Source organism: Mus musculus, chromosome 6 (assembly GCF_000001635.26).
Source record: "Mus musculus strain C57BL/6J chromosome 6, GRCm38.p6 C57BL/6J".
Taxonomy (NCBI): domain Eukaryota; kingdom Metazoa; phylum Chordata; class Mammalia; order Rodentia; family Muridae; genus Mus; species Mus musculus.
The window spans coordinates 132,901,714-132,917,426 of NC_000072.6; the positions used below are offsets into that span (position 1 = coordinate 132,901,714).

A 15,713-nucleotide genomic window follows, 5' to 3' on the forward strand; every position below is an offset into this window, starting at 1 on the left:
AAAGACTCTAGTCTATTATGTATAAGTCATCTAATATGTAGACAAAGCTTAGCTAGAATGTGTGGGAACAAACAAGATATTCATGAGGAAAACTATGAAATCAGCCATTAGAATTTCTCTAATTTTTCTTTACATTGGTTGTGTGAGATTTCAAAAAAAAACTCTTTCTGATTTTTCATTTATCAAATATACATAGCACCTTAGATGAATATATTGATAAGTAACAGACTGTGGTATTCTCTTACAGGTTGTGGCTGCTATCATACGGATCATATTTACAACCATTTTCATTTTGGAATTTCTCTTTGGGAACCTTTTAAATGGATTCATAGCACTGGTGAATTTTGTTAACTGGGTTCAGAGAAGAATAATTTCTCCAGTGGGTCAAATAATCACTGCCCTTACAATTTCCCGACTTGTTCAGCTCTGGCTTGTACAAATAAATATATTGCTTTTCCTTATTTACCAAGTAAAAATGACAGAAATAGTTGTAAGAGCGATCAATATTGCCTGGGTTGTTACCAATCACTTTAATCTTTGGATATCTACCAAACTCAGTATGTTTTACCTTCTGAAGATAGTCAATTTTTCGAGTTCAATTTTTCTTTACTTAAAATAGAGAGCTAGGCATGTGGTTTCAGTAACCCTGATGCTGTCCCTTGCCTTCTTGGTTTTGAACATCATAGTCATCAATACCCATATTGATGTCTGGATTGAACTGAATGTAAGAATCATGCCTTATAATTTTAGTTCAAGGAACTCTACTTTATTTCTCAAACATCTTTTATTCACCAACTCTATATTTGCAAGCATCCCCTTTGCTGTATCACTGGTAGCTTTTTTCCTGTTAATTCTCTCTTTGTGGAAACATGAAAAGAAGATGCGTAACAATGTTGGGGCTTCCAGAGACTCCAACACCCAGGCCCACATTAAAGCCTTGAAGACTAGCCTTGCTTTCCTCTCTCTTTATGCCATATTTTTACCTTCTCTTGTTATAAATGTTTGCAGCATCGAATTACAGGAGAATTATATGATTTTTTTATTTAGCCTATTTACTGGAATAGCTTTTTCTTCATTCCACTCCTATATCCTGATTCTGGGAAACAATAAATTGAAACAGGCTTCTCTTTCTGTGCTGTGGTGGATGAGGTGCAGGCCCAAAGATGTAAGATTCTCTGGTTCCTAATAAAGTTTGTATTGTCATGAATATTCTAAAGCAGAGTCAATTTCTAAAAAAATACTTTCGTGTTTACCTTTGTTTATATTTATAATCTTTTCTTGTTTACAATATTATTATATCATATTTATAAAAGTACATTTGGAATCAGCATTATCTTAACATGCTACAATCAAAATGTGATCTTTATAAAATACAATAATTTTCTCACCACTATGACAGTAAAAATTAAGGTTCCCAGGAGAAAAAGGCTTCATCTTTGTCCAAGATTCTACTTAAAGCTTATTTATTTATTAAAATTTCTTGTGATTGTGATCAATTGAAGTCTTACAGAATCAGAGTTATGTTGTTAAGAGATACCTTCCTTACAGTTAATAGCTATTTTTCTGTGTCTTACCTAACATCATTTAGATGAACAGGTTAAGTCTCTGTAATATATTCTCAGAATAGAGATTTTTCCAAACCAAAAGCTAAAAACTTATCATCAAGTATCATCCAAAAACTCCACAGAGTGTTTCATTGTTTAGTCTAACTTGTCTACCTGTGGTCTCTAGCAGTGTATTTGAAAAATAACATAGTATATGACTTTTTGTTTTATTTAGTTATGTGATTATTAACACCTTCTGTACTATCTCAGTGTTGGAACACATATTTCAACATTCTGAATACATATTCTTTGTGTGTAGTTACCATATTTGTCTTAATAAACTACTATTCATTCCATCTGATTGTATAGCTTCACTTCCATCAGTAATAGTTTTTCCAAAATTTTAAACTGAAACTCTTGAGAAAGATATATTGTTTATGTATGTGAGATATAGCTATTAATATATAAATTTATAATTTTAGATAAATTTAAAATAATTGCAATGAAGGTGTGCTTAAAGTTGTACATTAAAAATGAAGATGCAAACCTGCTTTAGAAATCAGAGCTCCCAACTCTTTACTCCAAATATAAGATTCAATTAACAAATCCTTCAGGTCTGTGGGGGCTGACTTATTGATATTTTACATCTTTATCATTATATTTAAGATAGTGAATTATTCATATATATATATATATATATATATATATGAATACGTATTTTACATTCAGAAATCCACTGTCTTTCCAATGTCATTTTCAAATATGCAGAACATTGAGTTGAATTTTAATCCATAAGGCAACAAATCTTGGCTGGTATAGTTTTCTAATAGAGATCAATGAATGTATGAGAATTTATATCATTATGTACTCATATATAAACAGGATTAGCAGAAACACATTATGATATGAAAAAGCAATTTACATAATTTGAGTGATCATATATAGCATTAGCTTTTCTTATAAGGAAATATTATTGGTATAGCTGTCATGGAAAACTGGAGGTAAAAAAATTTAATAAACTGTACAAAAATTGTAAATATATTGAATTTATGGAGATAAGGCAAAGGCATTCCTTTTCCCTGGCCTTATTTCCTGTCCTCTAAGTTGTTAACACTTCAGTAAAACATTTCTTTTTCCGTATTTTGGAAATGAAGTTTTATTTATTTATCTCATTTTTTTTCAAAAGAAATCAATCATACTGCATTTTTGTTCATTGTAGTTCTCACATGCCTAGGTTATGTTGCCTGAATTTGCTCTTTTTGCCCTCACTCTTATTAATTCTTTGAGGATATCTCACAGTGTGTCTCTTTTACAAAGGTAGTCATTGTTATCTCTCACAAGGTTTGCAGAGGGATGAGATCGATCACTCCCTTTCCTCCTCCAGCAGGCACAGCACCAGCATGCACTAAGAAAGCTAGCCAAGAGAATGAGTTTTCTATCAGGTTAACATCTTCATGTTCTACAACTTAAATGTGTGGAGCCTTTCAAAATAGGGCTGGTTTCTTCTCTCTCCCAAGTGGAAGTGGGGAAGGAGGGAGGGAGGGACCTGGGAGGGAAAGTGAACTGGGTGGAGGGGTGAATGAGGTGGAGAAGGAAACCTGCTCTGGTATTGGGTGAGGGGAAAGGACTGAAGACCTGAAGGCCAGCAGAAAGAATGGAAACAGGCAACCTCAGGAAATAGGAGGTTGGGGGGACTCTCCAGAATGTACCAGAGACCTGGGAGGTAAGAGACTCTCAGGAATCAAAGGGAGGGACCTTAGATGAAATGCCGGACATCACTGAAAGGGAACTTACAGAGCCCACCTCCAGCAGGAAGACAGGGCATCAAGTGAGGGATGGGGTTGCCATCCAACAGTCACTCTCTGACCTATAATTGTTCCTGTCTGAAAGAAGTACAGGGATGGAAGTGAAGAGGAGCCTGAGGTCCAGCAACAGGCCCAAAGTGGGATCCAGCTCAAGGGGTGGTCCCAAGACTTGACACTATTACTCAGGCTATGGAGGACTCCCATAAAGGGACCTATTATGACTGCCCTCTTAAAGACTCAACAAGCAGCTGAAAGAGTCAGAGGCAGATATTTGCACCCAACCAATGGACAGAAGTAGCTGACACCTGTTGTTCAATTAGAGAAGGCTGAAAGAAGCTGAGGAGAAGGTCGATCCTCTAGGAGGACCAGCAGTCTCAATTAATCTGGACCCTGGCGATCTCTCAAACACTGGATCACCAAACAGGCAGCATACACCAGCTGATATGAGGCCACCAACACACATATAGTAGAGGACGTCTGGGTCTGTGCTCATTTAGAGAAGATGCACGTAACCATCAAGAGACTGGAGGTTCCAAGGAGTTTTAGAGGTCAGGTGGGTTGGGGGTGGGGACATCCACGTGGAAACAGGAGAGGTGGGAAAGAGGATGTGGAGCAGTTGGAGGGTGGATGACGGGGTGGGAAACGGAATATGGAGTGTAAACAATAAACTAATTTGAAAAAATAGGAGCTGAGCTTACCAACAAGTTCTAGAGGATAGGCAAAAATATTGGCATACTTTTGAGGAATATTGAGGAAGCATTTCATGGAACTCACTTGCCAACAACTTCAAAAGTGGCAGCCCAATCCTGGCCCTGGGATTTTTATTTAGTTCTTGTGGGATCTAGTTAATGACATTGTGGCCTCATTATAGGATGACTCTAGACCAGTAGTTCTCAACCCTCCTAATTCTCTGACCCTTTAATTCAATACACTTCCCATGTTGTGGGGACCCCTAACTATAAAATTATTTGTGTTGCTATTTTAAACCTATAATCTTGCCCCTGTATGAGTCATAATGCAAACACCTGTGTTTTTCATTGAGGTCTTAGGTGACCTTCAAGATACAGTTTGAGAATCAATGTTCTAGACTCTTATTTTATGTGTACAGTTGCATATTTGAAGAAACATTAATACTATTATCTTTTTATGTGACTTTTAAAAATGTATTTAGCTTCATTTATCGCTCTCTGTATTCCCTTTACTACCCTCCTCTGCCCCTCCCCATTTAATCGTTCTTGTTGTACTATTTCCAGTCCTTTAGATCAGTGCATTCTGTGTCTCCTTCTTTGAAACCCCACCCTCATAGCTCTTTATTAATTTTGGAAATATAATCTGAGTGAGGGCTTTAAAACAAAATGTGGATGCTTAAATAGACACTGAAAGAGGGAACTGTAAAATGTCTGTGAGAAGTTAATGTGTATGCAGAGTAATTAGGGTTCACGTGAGTGCCTGTGATCCTTTACTTTTGTAGAAGCTGAAGTCCTGATATTTTAAAAGGCTTACTTAGCAATGAGTGAAAACGACAAGAGCCAGTACATCAGTTAAACACTGGCAGAGAGCTATTTTCTTTAAGTTTATATGAAACATTAATGGGAAAACTATGAATTCACACACATATAAAATCGTTAGAAAAAAAATGTAACTGGACATGTAATTTCAGTACATACTTTACAGGGCTTTTTTTTTCTTATATTTAAAGTTTAATTTTTACATGATAATCTAGCTAGTGTTTTTGTTAGTTTGGTGAAGTAGAATTGAGTTGCCTTATTAAACTTTTACACTGACTTTGTGTTTTAAGTTTTAAACTTATTTTTTTAAAGATAAAATACCATATCATCTACATCTAAATGTAATGACTGCTACATCTTCTTGCCAATTATTTATGAATTTTAGTGTAGATTTATATAATGAATATTTTTGAATGATCAAAATGCTTAGTAATTGCGGTGTAAGATGGCATTATTGTTTGTAATTTAAGAACGTATTAGTGTTTTATCCGAAACTGCAATACTAACTCTAGTTTTGGAATAAAGGTGATAAAATTATTGCCACAACAAATCTTTCTTGTCTTTTCTAATAAAATATACTCCAAGTACTTAGTATGTACTGTTTTCTTAGAAGATTTTGCATTGATTCTCTGCAGCTAGGTTGAAACAATGATACAAGCTAATACAGAATTTTAAGTGTTGCCTTTTCATTTTCTACATTTGATTCTTTCACGTCAGAAGCAATAAACAAGAATGTAACAAAATCAAGATAATCTATAATGGCTAGTGAGAATTTGTAATTTAAAGGATTGTAGAATAATCAGAAGCCAAGCCTCCAGGTGGGCCCACTTGAAACAGGTTATTGATATGTCTATAGGGAATCATCTTGAATATGTTAATTGGAGAAAGAAGACTGATTCCCTCTAGATCCCAGGTTGAGACTGGGCTACACACACACACACACACACACACACACACACACACACACACACACTCACACACACACATACACACACACACAGAGAGAGAGAGAGAGAGAGAGAGAGAGAGAGAGAGAGAGAGAGAGCGCAAGAGATGAAACAGAGACAGAGATATAGGGAAACTGAGAAGCAGTGAACATTCTCTGCCCTCTGCTTCCTGACTGGAAATTTGATGTGACTGCTTAAAGCTTCAGCTACCCTGAATTCTCTGTCATTGAACTGTAAGCCAAAATAAACTTTTATTATTGTCGCTATAACTTGATTTTATCAATGTATTTTATCTTAGAAATGATAAAAGAAACTACAATAAAATAAAAAATATTAACAATGAAAATAGTCTTCTATTATGGTTTTACACTCTATACTCAGTTCATCTGAAACTTTATTACACATTCCATTTGCATACACAACACTAAAAACTTCATCCAGTTTAGGCAAACTGAAACTTAAAACATAAAAATTATTGAAGGTTTTTTTTTTTAAATGTCAGGACTCAACTATTTAAAGCATAAACAAGGTTATTGGATAAAACTCATTGCTTTAATTTTTCCCTTTAAGTTAACATCAGAAATCAACTTTTCCATACCACATACCTTTCCAATTGTTTCATTTTTAGAATACAAAACATCACTGAACACTGTTTTATGAACCTAATCCATAAAACTTTTGCTTAACTCCAGCCACTCTGCCGTCTTCAAGAACATCAATGAATATCTACTACCAATTCAGAGTCATATGTCATAGTACCTTTCAATAACATGGATTAAGTTTTCATGTGTTGTAGAAAATTCCCTTTGTCTTTTATATCCTTGTCCATTTAGCCTTCTTCTCAAGTCTCAGCTAAACTTTCACTCTTCTAAAAAAGAAAATAAATTAAGCAAACCAAATTTTACTTTACAAACTAATCAGTTATGGTAATCTTTCTGCTGGTTTCATACATTGTGTCTCTGGTAAACACAGCTAAGTATATGCTGTAAAGCTAAATAGGTTAAATAGAATGAAACCATTGTGGATACTTATCTGATGAATGTCTTTTAGGTCATGTTGGTGCTGCGTGAAAATTGAAACAGCTTAATCTTGGATTACAGAGATAACAACACTCACCACAATTCAGTGCAAGGCTATATTGACTTTTATTCTCCCATGGTCATGCTTTTGTTCTAGGGGAGGGTATAGAAGTTGAGAAGTGACCTCTTATACAGTGTATCAAAATGAAATGGTTGATTCTCTAATCTTGGACGCTGCTGTGCCTCAATCTTAGTATCTCATCTTTTTGTATGATCTTTGGGAATGAGCGTCATCACCTCAGTGAACCACAATGTGTATCTACTCGTTTCCCTGTGCAAGGAACCGATTACCCATGTTAGGCAGCTTGATGTGCACTTTGAAACAACTTCTGATCACTTAACTATAAAGACTGAGCTCAATGCATGATTAAGTTAAGTAAAAAGAAGAAAATCTTTATCAATAAAATTGGGAAAAAGGATTTAGATCTCAAATAAGTGTATGGTTATATAACAGTATGTATAGACATTTTCTATTGTAAATGGCAAAGTTGTATTATTCTTAATATTATGTATTTAAGGTATAATCTTCTATAAGTAGATATCAGATAAGTCATCATTTGTAAAAGAGGTTTGGTGATAGGTCCTTACAGTCTTAATCTAAACTGTTTAAATTGTCTTCAATAACTGAGAACTCTCATATTTTGATTTTTTTTTTTTTGCTTTCTAAATGTCTTAGAATATTTTGAATATTTCTGGCGCAGAACTCAAATTGTCAATTAAAATATGTAAAGAAAAGAAATCTAGGAAACCAATGCAAATCAACATGCCTTTATTTACATTTCAGCATTGAGGTTCCAGCCTTTCCCTCATCATCAGTGGCAGCAGATTCCAGGCTACGATAGGACACATGGAATCTGTATGTAACTCAGTGGGACCATGTCAATAAGTAATACTCATGTAGATACAGCTACATTCACCTACATTGGTACATCTTCTTGCTTGTCATTATATTTGGAGTTTTAGAAGAATATTATGAACTTCTAAAAAAACTATTCGAATTGAACACAGTAACCAATTCTTCAGCGACTACACAAATCAAGCTATTATCTTATGGATGATGGGTATTGCCATAGATATCTTATGGGCAGCTATTATCATTGTGCAATTCATAATTGGGAATATTGCAAATGGATTCATAGCATTGGTGAACATCATAGACTGGGTGAAGAGAAGAAAAATCTCTTTAATGGATAAGATCATTACTGCTTTGGCAATCTCTAGGATTTATCTGCTGTGGTCTACATTCTTAATTACACTAACATCTTCACTGGATCCAGATATTAAAATGGCTGTGAAAATCATTAGAATAAGCAATAACACCTGGATTATTGCAAATCATTTCAGCATTTGGTTTGCTACATGTCTCAGCATCTTTTATTTTCTCAAGATAGCCAATTTTTCTAACTATATTTTTCTCTACTTAAGGTGGAGATTTAAGAAGGTGGTTTCAGTGACATTGCTAATCTCTCTTATCTTCCTGCTTTTAAATATTTTACTGATGAACATGCATATTGATATCTGGAGTGATAAGTCCAAAAGAAACCTTTCTTTTAGTGTCAGATCAAATAATTGCACTCAGTTTCCCAGACTTGTCCTTTTAATCAACACAATGTTCACATCAATCCCCTTCACTGTGTCCCTGTTGGCTTTTCTGCTTCTCATCTTCTCCCTGTGGAGACACCTGAAAACCATGCAATACTATGCTAAAGGCTCCGAAGACACCACCACAGCTGCACATATAAAGGCCTTGCACATGGTAGTGGCCTTTCTCCTGTTCTACACAGTTTTCTTTTTGTCTCTTGCCATACAATATTGGACCTCTGGGTCTCAAGAGAATAACAACCTGTTTTATGCCACAATTGTAATTACTTTCCCTTCAGTCCATTCATGTATCCTGATTCTGAGAAACAGCCAGCTGAGGCAGGCATCTCTGTTGGTGCTGTGGTGGCTGCTGTGCAAGTCCAAAGATGTACGGATGTTGGTTCCCTGAAATACTCTGTCAATGCTCTTTAGTAGTGAAGAAGAAAATAGCTTAGTTAAGGAAATTCTTGTTCATTACCGAAGTATACTTTCAAGTTTATGTATCTTATGTTGCTTTGTTTACTATTTGTGTTTAGGATCAATCCTGTCTAAACATTTTAGAACTTTATCTGGATATTCACGCAGTTGTAATAATATCATTTTACAAAGAAGTATATGATACCTTATGTAAGGTGACATAATTTACTAGCATCCAGAATCCTAAGTGAGGTTTTTTGAAGTGGTTATTTTATACAATATAAAACATTGGTGAATATGCATGCAAATGAGATAGAGCAAAAATAGTACTGTGCAATTTTATACTCATAAAAATAAATTCAAATCTAGAAAATAAGCATTATTTATATTAGAAATTAGAAATTACATAGAGACACTCAAATAAAATGTTAGAAAAATCGTCTCAGAACCTTGATTATGTTTTAATTCAATTATACTGTGAATATCATTAGTTTGTAATGTAGAACACTTGGACCATAGAGAACACAATTCAGAATATGTAATTTCCTATTGAAAATATAGTACACATTTCTTGATAGTTGGCTGTCAGAAATAACATTCCACTTTAATTTTACTGCTACAGAATAATAAATCTGTAACAATGAAATTCTGCTTATTGAATATAACACTGAGATCTTGTGGTTTTGCTTTCCTTTATCCCATCAGTACCACCAGTATTTTACTACAGTAAGCATCCTGATCGTCATATGAAGAGAATTTAATCACATAAAGTTAATAAAATGATGACATTAATTGTGGTAGTATGTAACCACTTTCTGATTGATTTTACTATCTAACACAGGTGATGGAATTCAAGCCAGTAAATGTTAAATCAATTAAATACAGACTTTTATAGAAATTATTGCTTTAAAACATGACTATTAATCAGATTACATTTTCATATAACAAGTTTGAAATACCATAATTCACTATAAAACTTGATGATTATTTTATAAGATTCAAAATTAAACTGAACCTTATTTTAATAATAGGCAAAATTGAAATAAAATATATGTATCAAAATAAATGAATTAAGATAAACTAATTACGGAACTACTTGCATGACAAAATTTTGTTGCAAAAAATCTTGGATGGTGAGTTTTCATCTATAATCTCATGCAGTAACTGACTTCTAAGTGACTACGGTTGATCTTGGCATTATGAAACATCATTTTCTAAACACTAACATTTGAAATCTCTAAATCTGATTTTTGTATAGTTATTATGTGTTTGTTTCAGTGATGCTATCTAAGATTCTGTCATCATATTTCTGTTTTCTGATCGCTGCTAGTTCTCTGAGTCTGACTCAGAGGTGTGTGGTGGGAAATATTTTCATAAATGAAATGAGTGAACAGATGGGTAGATCAACTAAATTAAGACTAGAAATGGTGAAAATAAAACTTAACACCAAGTCTACAGGCAGCATAAATATTATGATCTGGTTTTATGTTGAGGTTATAGGTTTTTCCAAATAGCATCTTTGAGAGCAAAGCATGACCATTTCACAGCTTAACGTTTTACCAAACAATAAACGTGCTATAGCCATATCAGGAACAAAAAATGGAAAGAGTAGATGAAACATTAAAAGCTGTTATTAATGTGCTGAAATGTTCATGAACTCCAAAAGACCACTAAGGATCCGATTCCAGTGTAATCACACCAGGATCTTTATTTACAAGTTGAAGGGCTGGTTCAACTCACCTCTAACCCACAGGATGGTTTCTGTGGAGAAAAGCTTGGAACACTCATCCAGGACAAAGCTTTATAGAAAGTGGCAGGCAAGGGGTGAATGTTTCTAGCCTAGCAAGCATCTCTCTGGGGTGCTACTGTGGCCTTTAGCATAACTGGCTGGTGCTGGGAACCAAACCATAAACTTCACTTCTGCTTTCCTCCTGATTGGTGGTTGCTAGGCAGGGATGGGTTTGTAACCTGGGGGTACATATTTGTTGGAAGAATATCCTAGAGACTGCTGCTAGAAACTTTGTTTTGGGGGGAGGGTAACCTGGAGACACAGGACTTATGGGGGGGTTAGCTTGGAAACTGGAGTTAGGCTCAGGTTTTGCTTGTGGGTAAGGGATGAAACTTGGAAGCTGAAGCTAGTTACTGGCCTGTTAAGTTCAAATTTAGGTGAGATTTTCTAAAATGGAATTTGAACTGGAAAATTTGTCCTTTCATTATAATTCGTTACAACCCAATATTTAGGATAGAGGCACAATATATTCTAATATGTGTAAATACATTTTTCTATTGTGATGACAGATTCTCATAATGTTTTCTAATCATGTATTTCCTATACAAAGGTGTTAACAGATTTTATGTAATAAGGTGACATGTTTCTTTTCTAAAGTGATATTTGAGGTGATATCTTCCCAGTACATTTTCTGTGTAAAAGTAGCATGTTATATTATCATGTGTCAAATAAAAATTTTGAAATCTATGAATGTCTTATCTTGGGGTAAGAGTTCTAATCTGAAGTCTGTGCCATGGATTTAAGGGACGCATTTATTTGAGAAAGTAAGGGAGGACATGCACATATATCTTTTTAGTACTGCCTACCGCCATATCTTTTATAATGGCTAGTTTTGTAAGAAAGTCTGTACCTTTTCATTAATCTCAGTACTTAGAAGGCTCCTGTTTTAGCTTTTGCTTTACTGTTAACATTGTTTTCTGACATCTAGTGTTCACCTCTAGTGAGGAAAGGTTTGCTTGGCATTAATTTCATAGTAGTTTGGCCTCTACTTCTCTTATGGCTAAAGTAAGAGATATAGAGTGTTAACTTTACCAAAAGAGATTAATTTATCTTCTGTGACAGTTTTTGAAACTATAATGTTTACTTAAAATAATTTATTCACATGACAGCTTAGAAAGTAGAGATGGCCGGGCGTGGTGGCGCATGCTTTTAATCCTAGCACTCGGGAGGCAGAGGCAGGTAAATTTCTGAGTTCGAGGCCAGCCTGGTCTACAGAGTGAGTTCCAGGACAGCCAGGGCTACACAGAGAAACCCTGTCTCGAAAAACAAAAAAAAAAAAACAAAAAAAAAAAAGAAAAGAAAAGTAAAGGAAAAGAAAGTAGAGATTGGAATCTTGGTCCCAAATCCTCTTCACCAGGAGCAGTGTTTAGATGCATTTATAAATTGAAGAAGCATGGTGATCTATAATATGGGGGGGGGGGGGAATAAAGCAAAACAAAAAGGATGAGTAGTTCATCCTATATGATACCAAGCTTCTTTCTGTTCATAGGGTGTAAGTTCAGAAAAACAGTGATATTTGCATAATTTGACGGTAAAATTTAAGGTCTGTGAAATTAAAATAAATCACTTGTTACTTGAAAAGGCCTAAGAGAAGGGGGGGCATTTAAAATGGTTAAATATGAACATGGCTAACTCAAAGTTCCTGAAGAACTATTTATATACTTGGTGCTATTAGAGATCATACACCACAGTTGGCACATCTAACACAAGTTTACTATTTACCTATGAACTTCTTATGTCAACAGTGAAGCAAGGAAGCAAATAAAATCACAGGGTTTCATTATTCTGTTTTCCCTTTACCCACTCTGGAAATTTCCATGCATGGAGTCATCAGCCCACCAGCCCACCAGTATAGGTAACAGAATCTGTAGATCTCTGCAATATCTGTTATCTGGATGAATCTTTCAGTTTCTAGATATCCTAAGAAATACCTAGTCGACCAGCAATTGGAGGAGAGGCCTTTGGTATTGTGGAAGATCATATGCCCCAGTATAGGGGAATGCCAGGGCCAGGAAGCAATAGTGGGTGGGTTTGGGAGCAGGACGGGAGGAGGAAATAGGGAGCTTTGGGGATAGCATTTGAAATGTAAATGAAAAAATATCTAAGGAAAGAATGCCTTAAAAATGTGTCAGTTATATCATACAATGTAGTAATTTGGGTTCCAAACTTTTAGGAGACCCAGTGAATGCTGTGACATGTTGTGAGTGATTGGAAACATTACTGTAGTGTAGAATTCTACTTCAGACAGGATGGGAGGATAATCCAGGTCATCTACGATGTTGACAAATAAAACAAGTGACAGTAATGGTAACTTTAGACCTGTAAGAGTTTAGTCTCAATATTGTATGCCCTCTGGGTAATTTGGATGTACTCAGGTTCTGTATTTATGGTGGGATTTTATAAGCATGTGGCTTTTATAGAGTTACCAGTACTTGTGCTGAGAAGTATCTTACACATAGTTTCATTCTCTTTCCTTGAAGTTTATTTTTCTTTTATCAGATACACGGTACTCTACTGTTGAAGAAAATGTGGATGGGCACTAACAGAGCAAGGGTGTGGTCTTGCCTTTATTTAGTGGGTCATATCAGAAACATGCAGATTGCCCTTGTTACTGAATCTAGTTAATCTTTCTGACCATGCAATATCCCAGGCATAAAGGTGCTCATGTCAGAGCTAACTATACATACACATATGACACAATTCTGCATCTCTCCCCAAAGTTAAGGAGTGGCAACAAGTGTAAAACAAATAATGATGGTAGCCTAATCCCTCCATTATCCAGATTTGAATCCCAGTGGAAGCAGAATGTCTCCTTTTCGTCCTTCCTGTAAGAAATATTATGTACTGATTTTGTGTTCTAGTTAATTCAGGAAATGGGAGATAGTCCACATCTTAGGCTCAATATTGTATATTCCTGGAATGACTCATTTATTCTCATGTACACCAATAATGGTGACCAGCTTTCTGGGGCTATGACATAAGCTATTTCGCACACTAAAAACAGATGTGCTAGTGTTATATTCAGATTTAGAAAGAAAATACTATTTTTTGATTTGTTTATTTTATCTTTTATTCATTAACTACAGAGAAGGGACAGGTTCAGAGTCTCCATGTTTTGATGCATGAATAACAACTCTATCTTTACAGGTAATGAAGCAACATAAATTTTTGGTGACAATGAATCTTTGTGTTTCAATTATGTATTCAAAGTATGTAAACAATTATAAACCCAGTAAATCTTCATTGAGCTGCAGGTAATTCACAGATCTTCAGTCACCCCTGCTTGATCTTGTTTGATTCTCAAATAATAGTGTCAGTTCAAAATCTACACTTATGTGGAGACATGCCCCTCCCTCTGGCACTCTTATCTAAAGAGTAGTGTACCACATGAATACACATTTAATGTTCTTATAATATATTTGATGGTCCTGTGTCAAAAGAACTGCTTTGGTCTCAAAAATTCTGTTTCTCAGTACTGTTCTAGTGCAAAGAGATGGGTTTAGGGATTTGCATGTCCATGTCAGAGGCCAACTTAAGGAATTAGATTTTAGGTGTTCCCTTAGTACATATCCACAGTAAATTATATTTTTATCCTTCCCTACCTTGCCCTTTCCAGTCCTTTTTGTTACACAAAAGCAGTTCAGGCAGGGAATTCTCCCTTGTCTGGAATGATATAACAGATTTCTATGATTCTGTTTCAAAAAATTCCTCTAAAATGTATTTCAAGAAGTTTAACAAGTCAAAGGGCACAAGTGACAATGCATCAATCCCACTTGGGAGGGAGAAGAAAGCAGAGGGTAGAGGGAGAGAGAGAACTGGGTAGGAAAGGAGAGAGGGCAGGTGAAAAGGGGAACATGATAAGGTATTGGTGTTGGGGGAACAGGAGTGGAGCCCCGAGGGCCAGCAGAATGAATGGAAATATGCAACCTCAGAAGGTAGGATATAGGAGGACCCTCTAGAATGTACCAGAGATCTGGAAAGTGTGAAAATCTCAGAACTCAAAGGGAAGGATATTAGAAGAAATGCCCAACCATAGAGAGACAGAACTTGTAGGATCAATCTCCGGTAGAAGACAGGGCATCTAGTGGAGGGATAGGGTTGCCATCCCACACTCAAACTCTCGGACCCAGAATTGTTCGTGTCTAAAAGAACTACATGGACAAAAATTGAGAAATCCTGAGGGAAAGCAGGACAAGTGACAGGGCCAAATTGGGATCCAGCTCAAGGAGAGACTCCAGGCCTGACAGTGTTATTGATGCCGTGTTATACTTACATACAAGAGACTATTATGGCAGTTCTCTTAGAGGTCCAACAAGCAACTAACTGAAACAAAAGCAGATACTTACACCCAACCAATGGACTGAAGTTGAGGAAGCCTGTGGTTGAATTAAGGAAAGGCAGGATGAAGTTGAAGAGGAGGAAACCCCATGGTAAGATCAGAAGTCTCAACAAACTTGGATCCCCAATATCTGTCAGACACTTATCTACCAACTAGGCAGCATACATTAGCTGGTCCAAGGCCCCCAATACATATACAGCAGAGGACTGCCTGGTCTGGTCTCAATGAGAAAAGAAGCACTGAACCCTTGAGAGACTTGAGGCTCCAGAGAATGGGGAGGCCTGGGTGGGGTGTGTGGGTATTTGTGGGTGGTGGGGACATCATCTTAGAGACATTCTTCTTAGAGGAATGGGATGAGGAACTGTCAGAGAACAAAAAGAGAGGGAGATAATGACTAGATTGTAAGTACACTGTAGCTGTCTTCAGATGCACCAGAAGAGGGCATCAGATCTCATTACGGGTGGTTGTGAGCCACCATGTGGTTGCTGGGATTTGCACTTCGGACCTTTGGAAGAGCAGTCGGGTGCTCTTACCCACTGAGCCATCTAGCCAGCCCCTAGATTGTAAAAATACATTAAAGATAATTTTCAAAAAATAGATAACTCACTGTAAGCTCATCATGCAGAAAAGAATATTTTTCAAAATATCTAGTTTATTCTTCCATGTATGGAGAATTTCAAGAAATTTTGATTCATATCCTTTTG

The 15,713-nt window shown here is 35.9% G+C and overlaps 1 protein-coding gene and 1 pseudogene across 1 annotated transcript; both read left to right on the top strand.

Annotated features, from left to right (window-relative positions):
- Tas2r142-ps5 (taste receptor, type 2, member 142, pseudogene 5) lies at positions 221-1,186 on the top strand (annotated as a pseudogene).
- Positions 7,938-8,873, top strand: Tas2r125 (taste receptor, type 2, member 125). Its single transcript, NM_207027.1, has one exon. It carries the CDS (start codon positions 7,938-7,940, stop codon positions 8,871-8,873), a length of 936 nt encoding a protein of 311 aa, NP_996910.1.
- Positions 8,874-15,713: the final 6,840 nt, after the last annotated feature.